The 14,012-nt window shown below is 39.8% G+C and overlaps 1 protein-coding gene across 3 annotated transcripts in view; it reads left to right on the top strand.

Moving 5' to 3' along the window:
• Nucleotides 1-6,545: 6,545 nt before the first annotated feature.
• Cops4 (COP9 signalosome subunit 4) overlaps nt 6,546-14,012 on the top strand; it is a 32,907-nt gene continuing 25,440 nt past the window's right edge. Inside the window, exon 1 of one of the 3 annotated variants that reach the window (XM_015499218.2) lies at nt 6,546-6,789. In XM_015499218.2, coding sequence (XP_015354704.1) covers nt 6,716-6,789 — 74 coding nt within the window. In that variant the 5' untranslated portion in view covers nt 6,546-6,715. Of the gene's footprint in view, nt 6,790-12,947; nt 13,063-14,012 lie in introns of those variants that run through there. The other 2 variants (XM_015499221.2, XM_015499219.2) reach the window with 2 other exon arrangements.

The following is a 14,012-nucleotide window of genomic DNA, read 5'->3' as shown; positions in this document are numbered from 1 at the left end:
TTTTTTTTTTTTTTTTTTTTTTTTTGTGGTACTGGAGATTGAATTCAGGGGTGTTCTACCACTGAGCTATACCCAGCCCTTTTTGAGACAGGGTCTTTTGGGCTGGGAATTAGAACCCAGGGCCTTGTGCATGCAAGGCAAGAACTCTACCAACTCAACTCAGCTATATCCCCAGCCCTTGAGACAGGGTCTTGTAGAGAGCCTTGCTAAATTGCTGAAGCTGAACTCAAATTTGAATTCTCCTGCCCCAGCCTCCCAAGTCACTGGGATTACCAGTGTGTTTCGCCCTGCCAGTCGCAACACCAATCTTTAGCCAGACAACTCTCTGGAATTGTTTAAGAAATCCTGGAGGAATGTCCAGTATGTTGGCTGAAATATTGATGGCTTCCACCTTCATGACATCATGGATGATGTCAATACTGGTGCAGTGGAATTCCTGGCTAGCAAGTGTCAAGGAAAATATTTCAATAAAGGAACATCTGATAACAAAGGAAGGGGAAAGAGTAAGAAACAGAAACACTCCTGCCCTCCTGACAAGTTGTGCCCTCTGCCACATTCTAATCCAGCAGGAAGGCTCTCTCCAGATGTCAGTATCTTGATAATGATTCTCCAGTTTATAGAATTGTTAAAAACAAATTTCTTCTAAAAAAGAGAGGGCTGGGGATATAGCTCAGTGGTTGATCACTTGCCTACCATGCACAAGCCCTGGTGTTCAATACCCAGCACTGCAAAAACAAACAAAAAAACTATAGAAGAAAGAAAAAGAATGCATTGAGCATTGGAGCCAGGAAATAGGGCAGGTTTAACAATGACTTCTAGAAAGAACATTGGGTATCATTACTGGCACATTAAGTCAAAGCTTACTGAATTTTAATGGAATTATGTTAAAAATAAACACACAGAAAAGCCTGGTTTACTAGAGCCCTCAATTGTTCAATCCATACTCATCCCGAAAGAGGGAATATACTCAACATCTATTTAACTTGTACAGTAGTAGATACTTATCTGTGGCTTCACTTTCAGTGGTTTAAATTACTTGTGGTCAATTGTGGTCTGAAAATATCAAGTAGAAAATTATTGAAATAAAAACTTCACAAGTTTAAACTTAAGCACCATTCTGGGCAGTATAATGAAATCTCTTGCTATTCTGCTCAAGTTTTGCCTAGGAAACAAATCATCTCTTTACCCAGTGTATCCACAATATATGTGCTACCCTTCCATCAGCCACTTAGTGGCTATCTTGGTTATTAGATTTACTGTTGCAGAATCACAGTGCTTGTGTTCATGTAATCTTTATTCTACTTAATCATGGCCCCAAAGTACAAAGGGCAGTGATATTGACAATTCTGATATGCCAAAGATACATTGTGAAGAACTTCTTTTAAGTAAAAGGTGAAAGTTCTCAACTCAGTAAAAAAAATAATCATATGCTGAAGTTGCTAAGTTCTACTGTACAATATTTTAAGCAAGACCACATTTGCATGACTTTTTTTTAATATTTATTTTTTAGTTTTCAACGGACACAACATCTTTGTTTGTATGTGGTGTTGAGGATCGAACCCAGGCTGCACGCATGCCAGGCGAGCACGCTACCGCTTGAGCCATATCCCCAGCCCCGCATGACTTCCATTACAGTGTTCAGTTATAACAGTTCTTCTTTATTAGTAGTTACTGTTAATCTCTTACTTTGCTTAATTTAATTTATAATTTATAATTTTTGCCTTATTTAATTTATAAATTAAGTTTTGTCACAGGTATGTGTATGTAGAAAAAAATCCCAGAATTAGGTGTTGATAGTGGTTTCAAGCACCAGCTGGGGATCTTAGAACTATCCCTTGCTGACAAGGGGGAACTACTGTATTCAAAGGGCAAAGATTGGGCCTAAGAATACAATGGAAATCCTCTTAGCACTACCAAGGTCTAGCCAAATAACTTATTCTAACACCAGGGCAGTAAGTTGTTCATAATTCCTGTCCAAGACCCTACCATTGCTATGGACCAATAATTGCTGTTTCTCTTATGCTTCCTTTTTCTAGTTTTAACTATGGTTGTCCTGTTTCTACTCTACTATAGTTTTGTATTACATGTGTGGGCATGGGGCTGATATTTGTTTTACAGTCTAAATGCATGTCTCTGGATAATAAAAAGCCACATCCCAACTGATGGAGAGGACTGTACATAACCAGAAATCCTGGATGTAGAGCTGTTGTTAAAACTGTCAAATAAAAATTACAGGAGACATTGCTTTGAGCTAAACTTCTGCACTAGCCCCCAAAAGACCAGGCTGAAAATAAAAATAGAGTTACTCACATTTAAATTCTATGTCACCAAGCTGAAACTAAGCTGTTTATTTGATCTTCTGAGAAATCAGGGTTAGAGAGATTTCCCAAGTAGGCTAGTTTCAGTTGGCATGACGATGAAGTTCCCTCTGTCTTTAATCCTTTCATACACACACACAAAAAAGGTAACTTGAAGTAAACTAAGGTTAACCTATCAGCTATTCTTCAATTGTTCTGTCTCCCTGTTTCAGCCTCACAAGAAAAAGTAAGTTTGAAATAACCAATCCACTTTCATTTCTTGTCTGTGTACTTTAGCCCTTTTCAGTCTATAAAACCAAGTTCCACTGGGTGTGGTTGTGCATGCCTGTAAGCCTAGCTACTTGAGAGGCTGAGGCAGGAGGATTGCAAGTTTGAGGCGAGCATAAGCAATTTAGCAAAACAAAACAAAACCCCCTCAAAACCAAAAACAATGGGGATGGGGAGGGGATAGGGATGTAGCTTAGTTGTAGAGCACCCCTGGGTTCAACCCCAGCACTGCCAAAACAACAAACAAAACACCAAGTCCCTTTCTTTGATTCACTAGAACATTTGTTATTTGTGGAATGAAGTGTTGACTGATTATTAGATAAAATGTAAAGATAATTAAGCCGGGCATGGTGGTCCATGCCTGTAATTCCAGCTACTTGGGAAGCTGAGGCAGGAGAATCACAAGTTCAAGGCCGGACTGGGTAATTTAGCAGACCCTGTCTCATAATTTTTTAAAAATTGTGGATGTTGCTCAGTGCTAAAGTGCCCCTTGTTTTAACCCCCAGTACGGGGGGAGGGGAAGGAGCCAATTATGATCTTTAAATTTTTATAATTTTGTCTTTTGACAAAACTAAATGGGAAATTGAACTCTACTCTTTATGAATGAAGGGAGTATGTTCTGTGAGAAGAACACATAGATAATTAGGTGGTTGGAGGGACAGGTTTTAGTAGACACTGCTGATTGTCTCACTAGCTCCGTCCTTTCTTTTGTGTGGGCACAGGACTGTCCAACTGGAAACTGACATTCCAGTCTCAGTGTCACTATGCATTCTTGCCAATGGAATGAGGTCTAAATTAATGTGGGCAATCTCCAACTTACTCTTGAAAAAAGGAATTTCTAGGGCTGGGATTGTGGCTCAGCGGTAGAGCACTCACCTAACACGTGCGAGGCCCCAGGTTCGCGATCCTCAGCACCACATAAAAATAAAATAAATACTTAAAAAGAAAAAAGGAATTTCTTGCTAAGTCTTCTTTTCCCTTTCCTAAAGAGGGAACATGCCAGTTTTCACATATCAAGATGGAAAAAATCCTGAAGTTTAACATCTTTTGTAGGTAAGCCTGTATGAAATTGCACTCCTATATTTTCTGATTGGAAAGCAAAACGATAGCATTCCTATAAATTGCAATTTGGCAATCTCTACCAAAAATTGTGTCTATTCTTTGACTCACGTATGGATTTCTGGGAAACTGTATGTGTGTGTGTGTGTGTGTGTGTGTATTTCCGGAATATATATGCTATATATATTATGTATATAATATTTATATATATTTGTACAAAGTTACTGATTTCAGCATTGATTTACTAAAAATAACAATTGTCCTAACAGGATTAAACAAATTATGACATACCTTCATTAAGTAATACTTTCTAGCTCTAAAAATAATGACTTTTTAAGACTGGAGTTATATGGTAAGATCCCCAGGAAAAATGAAATATAAAGGGCAGAACAGTAATATGGTGTTTTTAAAAAAGGAACAATTTACATTTATTTGCTTGTAATTGTAGAAAAATTCTATATAAGGATAGAAGAGTAGTGAGTGTAATCCCATATAAGGTAGGGTAACTGCCGCAGTCCGGCTGCAGCAAAATAATCGGGGGGTGACGAATAACTTGTGTACGTTGATACAGCAGGAGTAGGAGCCATTTATTGCAGGACAGGAGCAGTATTTATACATTCCACACAGCTTATCTAATTAGCATAAACTAGATACATCAGTCAACCAATAAGGAATCTCCACACTTAATGGCTCGCTTTTGTTACTTCTCAAACCACTCCCTCTGGCATTTTGCCAGGCACCATCCAGACTTGTTTACGAACTCTAACATTCCCCTGGCAAAATGCCAGGTGTTATTTTGACTTGTTTACAGACTCTAACATTTCCCCCTTTTGTTTAATTTAAATAACGACCATAGTGGTTTTTACAGAAACACCATAAATAACCTGCTACAAACAGAAAGGGAGGATACAAAATGCCACAATACCAAGCCAATTGATGGCTCCATGCAAGAAGCCCTTGGAAAAATTATACCAGCAATGACACCGTTAGCAAAGATACCGAGTTACAATTTGTTGTAGATTACAGTTTGTTGTCTCAGTCCAGGTAAAGCAGTGTCTCAATAGATTAACTCACAGTCCAGGTAAATCACAGTCCAGGTAAGTTCTGCAGGCAGCTAGCTTAAATCACAGTCCAGGTAAGTTCTGCAGGCAGCTAGCTTGATCCGAAGTCTCGTCTGTTTCTCAGCCAAAGTCTTGTCCGGTTTTCAGCAACACTGGAAATTCTTCCACCTTGGTCTTTACCGGCACTGGGACGAAGGCAGGAACTCCGGATGGCTAAAGAAAATCCTGTAGCATTCTACTAAGAAAACAACCTTCTGAACAATTTAGTACATTATCTCAAGGTTTTTTTGCATTTGAAATAAGCATTAATAGTGCTAATTACTCATCAGCTTCCAGGTGTGGGAGAACCATTGTAGCTTAGTTATTGGCATTGAAAATGACCAAACATCAGGGACACCAGTAGCGTCTTCTGCTGGCTGTAGTGCCTGGGCAGCCCCAGATGGCCCTGGGGAGTGTCCCGGACTCAAACTGCTACTGGGCACAGGGAGCAAGAGCCTGCGAGACTGTGCCTCCAGGTCAGGTCTAGATTTGGGCTCGCGGCAGTGGAAGAGCCAGCTCCCCGGCCAGGAGGCGGGGAAGGGCCAGTCGCCGCCGCCTCTTGGAAAATCCTTGCTGCGCTGTGACTGGCTTGCACACTCGGCAGCCGCCTCTCCGCTTCACGCACCCTCCGGTAACGAAAAGTATTTAGTAATAGCCTTTTGCTGCAACTTTTTTCCTGATAATCCTTCTTCTTCTGAACTTTCTTTTTCTTTCTGACTAGAGTTCCTGGGCTCTTATCAACACATGCCCTAACTATTCTTGGTTCCACTGGGGTGCCTTCTTCCCTTAGTAATTTACTTCTCACCCCTTCCATATTTTCATCACAAAGACAATACAATACACTGAGACAAAACAAGACACAAACATACTGTATCAATCTTCTCCATTTTCTCGAAATGGCCATTTTTCCTCTCGCCCTATCTGCCTAGGGACGAGCAGATTGCCCCCGTCCTATCTATGGACGGGCAGCTTTTTTTCGTCACTTACCCCCGAGTGTCCCGGGGCTCCCCGTAGCGGGCCACCATCTGCCGCAGCCCGGCTGGCTGGGCAAAATAAGCGGAGGGTGACGAATAACTTGTGTACGTTGATACAGCAGGAGTAGGAGCCGTTTATTGCAGGACAGGAGCAGTATTTATACATTCCACACAGCGTATCTAATTAGCATAAACTAGATACATCAGTCAACCAATCAGGAATCTCTACACCTAATGGCTCGGTTTTGTTACTTCCCAAACCACTCCCTCTGGCATTTTGCCAGGTACCATCCAGACTTGTTTATGAACTCTAACATGCCCCTGGCAAAATGCCAGGTGTTATTTTGACTTGTTTACAGACTCCAACAGGTAACCATAAAATTTGTCATTCAATTGCAACTGTTTCTAAAGAGCAAGGGGGTGTTACTAATAATTATTTCAGGACAACACAGAAAATGCCACTGTCCTGGACAAAGTGGGATGTACGATGAACTCTTTAAAAAGATTTAGTGTGGAAAGGGGAATGTGGATTTTTTTTTTTTTAATTTTTAAGAGCTTCGGACTGTGATGAAATGTAAATAGAAACATGTCATTCTTTACCACAGGTAGTTTAACGGCTGACTTTAAGAACGACGAACAGTCCACCACAGATTTGAGAAACGGAACTGAATGAAAACACAGTAGTTTAACGTACCCGGCCCTTGCTGAAGTTGCACAAGCGACACACTGCCTTGAAGTTCATTAGCCAATCCCAAATCGGAGCGTGAGCGACAGTCTGTGGGAGAGACCTGGGCGGGTCTCGGACATGAGGAAAGGAGTTTTGCGTCATCAACCCTGGGGGCGGAGCTAGCTCACCCGGCTCCCACACACGGCGCTCTGGCTCACAAAGCCGTTACTCTGTGGTATCTCGGGTTCCCTCTAGCTGCACTCTGGAGGACCACACTCGTTTTCTTTCTGACTGCAGGAGGCCCAGCCGCCTTGGCTGAGCTGGAGAAAGATGGCGGCAGCCGTGCGACAGGATTTGGCCCAGCTCATGAATTCGAGCGGCTCTCATAAAGATCTGGCGGGCAAGTGAGTATTTCTCTGGAGCAGAGGAGTAGAGAGGTTGGAAGGGAAGCCATCGATTTGTTCTTCTTGAGGTGACCAAAGATCTCGGGTGTGAAGCTAGGAGCGGGCCTGAAGACCAAGGGGGCGGGCCTGAAGTCCGCTGGGGAGCCAAATGTTGGGAGCAGCAGAAAGCTGGAGGGGGACCTTGTGCAGGGGCCCTCAAGTTCTTAGTTTTGGGATGACTGTCAACTTTTTCAGTCCTTGTTAACATCCCTACTGATTCCTTTGGATTTTGGAAGCGTGGTAAAGAGGAGATTTTCCCTTGGCCTTCACAGCCTTCCCTAATATCTCTTCTTATCCCTGGTCAGCCAGTCACCCGAAATCTACTTCTTTTTTGACGCTCCCCATCTTTTGGTGCAGGGAATTTTATATTTTGGGGTCTTGGTGCAGAGTTTTCCGAGTTGATGGCTTCTCAGGGTTGACGGAGGCTGTGGAGGTATGGCTGCTGTCATGTCGTTCTGAACCACTGGTCCATCATCTGGGTATCCTTGTGTTTTGAATACTTTCACTCCTTCACCAACTCTAAGGAGGGGCACATAGGCAAACTGTACTTGTGCGAGTTAGGATATATAGAATACTAATGTTTGCAGGAACCATTTAAAATGCTTAGATCCACTCTAAGTTAAAATTTGTGACATGTGCCTGTCCTGCAGGCAGTTGTTCAGCAGTGTTGTAGGTAGGTGGGTGGATAAATAGTTTCTTTACAGATTTTGCATTATTTCTATTTTTTGATGAACTTGTTTTCTGTTTAAAGTATGACTCTCAAATGATCCTAATATTCACATCCTGACAGCTGGGATCGCTTTGATCTATTACTCTAACCTGGACATTGAAATCATGAATATGTTTCATATGGACTGTGCTCCCTTTTCCCTGGTGTTAAATGTAAGCTAATTTTACCATTGGGAAATTTAGCTGTATATCTTAGGCTTAATTACTTTGTGAAATATTTTGCCACCCAGGGAAATTGGGATAATAATCGGACTTATTCTTGTCTAAGGTTGTTTGAGGACAAAATGTGTGTGTGTGTGTGTGTGTGTGTGTGTATAATTTAGTTCAGTACTTGGCACATAGAAAATACCATAAAGGTTGTTGTTACTATTTTTTAAGTGGCCAATAAATGCATACTGATTTATTCGATGGGTTGGGAATATGTCTTCATGGCTCAATCCTTTTTGCACATAATTTTTATAGATTTGGATGAAAGTAAAACCAGCTTATATATTTCACCATACTTATTTTGCTTTTTATTATGTTGGACAACAAATAAGTACATTAGTTCATTTTTGTTGTTGTTGTTTTTTCAAGCCTTTGCAAAATTCTGAAACTTCAGCTTAGAATCTACTTCTTCAGGGGCTAGGGTTGTGGCTCAGCGGTAAAGTGCTTGCCTAGCATGTTTGAGGCCCTGGGTTCGATCCTCAGGACCACATGAAAATAAATAAATAAAATAAAGGTATTGTGTCCTTCTACAACTAAAAAATAAATATTAAAAAAAAAGAATCTACTTCTTCAGATCTGAATTGGAGATAAACAATGATACCTATCCTATGGGGTGCTTTTGTTACAGATTACTGTTTAATAAACCAAAAATTGGCTAGGGATATAGCTCTGAGGTAGAGCACTTGCCTGGCATACTGAAGGCCCCAGATTTGAGCCTCAGCACTGCAGACAACCCAAAAACTTAGTGGTGTAAAACAACTATTATTTCTTAGGATTCTGTGGGTTGACTGGGTTGTGCTGATCTTGAGTTGGTCACTCATGCATTTTATGTCAGCTGGAAACTTGGCTGTAGATTTATGTGCATATCTGACTGTTGGCTGAGTCTCTTATGTCTCTTCATATAGTCAATTATTCAGTAGTTTAGCTGGGGCTTTCTTCATGCAAGTGTTCCAAGAGGGTGAGAGTAGAAGCTCCCATCATCAGTTCTCTAATACTGATCAGGATAAGTCACAAGACCAGCCCAAGGGGAAGGAAAATGGAGTTTACCACTACCTATTTATTTATTTTTGGTACTGGGGATTGAACTCAGGGGCACTCAACCACTGAGCCACATCCCCAGCCCTATTTTGTATTTTATTTAGAGACAGGGTCTCACTGAATTGCTTAGTGCCTGGCCGTTGTTGAGGCTGGCTGTGAACTCACGATCCTCCTGACTCAGCCTCCTCAGCCACCAGGATTATAGGCATGTGTCACCGTGCCCAGCTCACTACCTCTTTAGTGGCAAAGTGACATTGCAAAGGAACATGGACAGAGGGAGGTGTGAAGCCATTACTATAACAGTCTACCTCGTTGGTTACTGTAAGACTAAATGAAATAATTTGGTTGATAACTGATAGCTAGTGCAATGTTAGTCCACAACTCCTTCATAGCTGCTGAGAAAAGTTTTGTCCTTGCCTACATGTATATATCTGGTTCTCTCTTGGCAAGAATGTGTCAGGGTATTTATCCTCTTAACAAAACAGTTCATTCATCTACATATTTTAGGAGCGAAATATTCTTGAAATAAATCAGTTGTAGGGTTTTTGTTAGAAGCTGGGTAATAAGAGATTCTATCCTGAAGAATGATGGAATACATTGGTTTTCTAAAACTTATATTGTGTGATCCCGTAATTAGCAGCATATCTATAACAGTAGTTGTTCAAAAAATGTTGATTGAGTAGGGCTGGGGTTGTAGCTCAATGGTAGAGTGCTTGCCTAGCATGTGTGAGGCACTGAGTTCGATCCCCGGAACCACATACATACATACATACACACACACACACACACACATAAATAAACAAACAAACAAACAAATAAAAAATGTTGGTTGAATCAATGAACAGCTAGAAAAGGACAGAGCTTGTATTTGAACCCAGGTCTGCCTATTTTAAAAAGCTCTTTTCTGATGGGGTTGGGAGCTGGGGTATTACTGGGGATTGAGCCTAGGGGCACTCTACCATGGAACTGCATCTTCAGCCCTTTTTATTTTCTCTTTTGAGATGAGGCCTCACTAAATTGCTGAGGCTGCCCTCAAAATGTGATCATCTTGACTTAGCCTCCTGAGTCACTGAGATTATAGGCATGTGCCACCATCCCTGGCTTAAAAAGCTCATTTTTAACCTACCAGACTATACTGCTTTTCTTGTTAAAAATTCAGTTAGAAGTGCTTTTCTATAACTCTGAATTAACACAGCTGTCTAAAGTTGGTATAAGAAATAAGCCATACAAAATGCACTTTTGCAAATATTATAGGCATATTTTTGTATATGTCATGCATTGTGTTCATTATCTCATATCAAACTTTAGAAGAGAAGGAGGGCCTTCAGAGGGAGCATTTAAATAGATAGCTGTTGTGGTGGTCTGTCTTACTTGGCTAAAACTGATTTGATTCTTTAAAACCCAGGCAGATGTTTCTACTTTTTTTTTTTTTTTTTCCAGTCTTAAGGATTGAACCCAGGGGTGCTCACCACTGGTAACAATCCCAGACCCCCCCCCCCGCCCCCTTTTTTTAAATTTTGAAATTGGATCTTGTTGCTTGCTGAGGTTGACCTCAAATTTGCAATCCTTCTGCTTCAGCCTCCTAAATTGCTGGGATTACAGATGCGTGCCACAGCTTCTGGTGCCAGATATTACTTCTTCCTGGAAACCTTCTCTGAACAACAGCAAACTTACATACTCATATCCATCCATACACACCACCTAGTTAATTGTTCATCCTATGCTTAGTGGCATCCTATATTGATCTCTATATAACACTAATTCGTCCATCTTCTTCCCTAACTAGAATGTAATTTCTTTTTTGTGTGTTTTAGAATGTTATTTCTTTGAGGGCAGGTGTGAGGTCATGGATTATAGATCTTTGTTGACTTAATCCTATGGAAATATGTCCTTTTTTTCCCCTTCCCAGTTCTGGGATATAGAGGGTTCCTAGAGGAGGATAGTAGGACTTCAGAGTCTAAACATTTTATTTTACAAGAAGCTATTAGTAGTGGGACACCTCTTAGCTGCCTTTGCCTATTAGAAAATCTATTTTTCAGAAAATGAAATAGATTGTACTCTACTCCATATAGGTAGACTTTGAATCAGAACTTTCTAATATAAAGTGAAATAAAACTGTTAAAAATGGAGAATACAAAAATAAATAAATATATAAATTTTTCTAAATGGTAATACACACACATATAAAATGAAGGATAAGATTGGATGACATTCTAACTCTGGTTCTAGTCTCTGATTCTCTGTTAATCCCCATACAATAGTTTTGTGACTCCTATCTGTAGTGTAAATGTTAATAGCTAGGGACTTCTGTCTACTAAGCACAACTGTACTTACATTTTAAAATACTTAACTCAGTTTTTTTATATGTAATATTTATATTTATTTTATAATATATTTATATTACATTTAAACTGAGACACAAAGATGGAATATAAGGTCACATAGTGGTGGAGCTGGAATACAGCCTGTCTTGCTTGTCTCAGAGCTCCTAACTAAACATATCTACCTTTATGTGTTATTTTCATCAAACTGGACTACGTTTTAGATAGTGATTTTTTTTCCCCCAGGAATGTATGCTTTTCCCACTGTCATTAAATTGAAATATTTAGAACTCTTAAAAGATGAAGAGGTTACTAGAAATTATTTCTCTGTCCTAAATATTAGCTCTTAACCTCTTTAAAAATTTTACATATACACTGCAGATTGAACCCAGGGGTGCCTAACCAATGAGCAATGTCCCCAGCCCTTTTATTTATTTATTTATTTATTTATTTTGAGACAGGGTTTTGCTAAGTTGCTGAGGCTGGCTTTGAACTTGCAATCCTCCTGCCTCTGTTTGAACTTGCAATCCTCCTGCCACTGTCTCCTGAGCCACTGGGATGACAGGTGTGGGTCCCTTTGCCTGGCCTCGTTTTTAATCTCTGGCAGCTTTATTTTGATATGTGTATATGGATTTTCTTTTATTTATCTATGCCCCTTAGCATTTGCTGTGAAATAAGCTACCCCACTTATTTAATTCACAATTCTGTAGGTTGACAGTTTGGTTTGGGCCAAGCTGGATAGTTCTATTCCAAATTATCTTGTCTCCCAAATGTTCCCTCATATTGTGTTGAGCAGCTCTGCCTTTGTGCATTGGCTGGCCTCTTGACAGGGCCACATATCTCATCAGCCAGTAGGTTAGTCTGGGTCTTTTTTGTATGACAACAGCAGGGTTTCAAAGGGACATTTAAGCTATGTGTGGTTGCTACACACCTGTGATCCCAGTGACTTCAGAGGCTGAGGTAGAAGGATAGCAAATATGAGGCCGGTCTAAGCAATTTAGCGAGATCCTCAGCAATTTGTGAGAACCTGTCTCAAAAATAGAAAAGACCAGAGATGTAGTTGCTAAGTGGTAAAGTGCCCCTGGGTTCAAGGTCTGTTGAGGTCTAGGCTCCAAACTGGCATTTCACTTCTACCATATTCTATTGGTCAACCAAGTTCAGAGTCAGGGACAGGGGAAAAACTCTGCCTCTTGATTTGAAGAGCTACAAAATTACATTAGAAAGGGGAGTAAAAGAATTGTGGCTACTTGTGTAAATACCAACTTATCCTGGCTCAGCTTCACTGGGTTTCTTGAATCACTGGATTGTATTCTTTCAGCAGTTCTGAGAAGTTTTTAGCTGTGTCTCTCTCAGCTATGTTACTTATGCACCATCTTGTATTCTCTTCTATGCTCCAGTGAAATCCCTGTTAGGCCCACCTACCATAACCTCTTACGTCTCTTATTCTTTTTTGTGTATTTTCATTTCATTGTTTTATTCTAAATAGTTTCTTCAGATTTGCCTTCTAGTTTATCAGTTCTTCAACTGTGTCTAATCTGCTAAGTACTTCACTGAGTTTTAAGTTTGGTTATATTTTTCAATTATATGATTTCTGGCGATTCTTTTTCTAAATGATACTTTTTTATGGTTCCCAGTGTCTTTTAAAATTTTTTTAATTAAAAAAAAATATACATCTACATATTTTATATATATATATATATATATATATATATAAAATGTGTATATTTATATATATATATATATGTATGTATGTGTGTGTGTGTGTATATACACACACACAATACCCTTATTTTACTTATTTATTTTTTTATGTGGTGCTGAGGATCGAACCCAGTGCCTCACACATGCTAGGCAAGCACTCTACCACTGAGCCACAACCCCAGCCTGGTTCACAATTTCTTGCTGAATCTTAAAAGCTTGTCTTTATCTCCATGAAATGGTAAGTATAAATGTATTATAATCCTTCCAATAACTTCAGTATCTGAATTCCCTGGTTGTTGCTACTGTCACTTTTGTTGATTCTAGCTGTATTATCATGTGCCTTATTAATCTTTGTATGTTGGGTGAATTATTTAAAAATACATTTTTAGGGGTATTTGGAGGTCTAAGATGCTATGTTTCAGAGAGGATTTTCATTTCTTTCTTCCAGGTACCTGAGGACACTAATAGTCTAGGAAAAAGGCTTCAGAATTTTTTGATTTACCTAGATGATCCTTGGAATAGAATTTATAACTTTACTCCCAAAGTGTTCATGTTTCCAGCTCTATTAGTTGGCCAAATATTGCAACTTGCCTGTCAGTGTTCCCAGCAAATTTGAAAGGAGTCCCAAAGCAGAACCCATACCCTTGTCTCCACCAGAAATGCTATTCTGTACCTTTTAGCTATCTTGCCATTATCAGCAAATGCCATCAGTGCCATCATGCAGAAGCTGTGGTTCACCTTTGTGTTCCTGTTTTCTTTTTCTTATTGGAATATTTTATGCTATTAAACTTTATTTTGGTACTGGGGATTGAACCCATGGCACTAAGCCATATCCCTAGCCCGTTTTATTTTGAAACAGGAACTTTATTTTGAAACAGTTGAAGAATGATAAGCATTAGAGCCTCATTAAATGCTGGGGCTAGTCTCGAACTTGCAATCCTCCTGCCTCATCTCCTGAGTCACTGGGATTATAGGCATGTGCCACTGCCCCTGGCTTCTTTCAGCATCTTATATTGTTTTTGTTATTTTTTGAGGGAAGATTAGTGCAGTCGTCTGCTCATCAAGTGGAAGAACTATTACTACATTCAGTCAGCACTCATTTTGTTCTAAATAATGACTTTGGTACATTTTAATGTTTGTTTTGTTTACTTCTAAATCCTTTCAAGAGCCAAGAAACCAGGAATCAAA

This window comes from Marmota marmota, unplaced genomic scaffold (assembly GCF_001458135.2).
Source record: "Marmota marmota marmota unplaced genomic scaffold, marMar, whole genome shotgun sequence".
NCBI lineage: Eukaryota > Metazoa > Chordata > Mammalia > Rodentia > Sciuridae > Marmota > Marmota marmota.
Note: the sequence above shows the minus strand (reverse complement) of the source record. Positions and strands in the feature narration are given on the sequence as shown.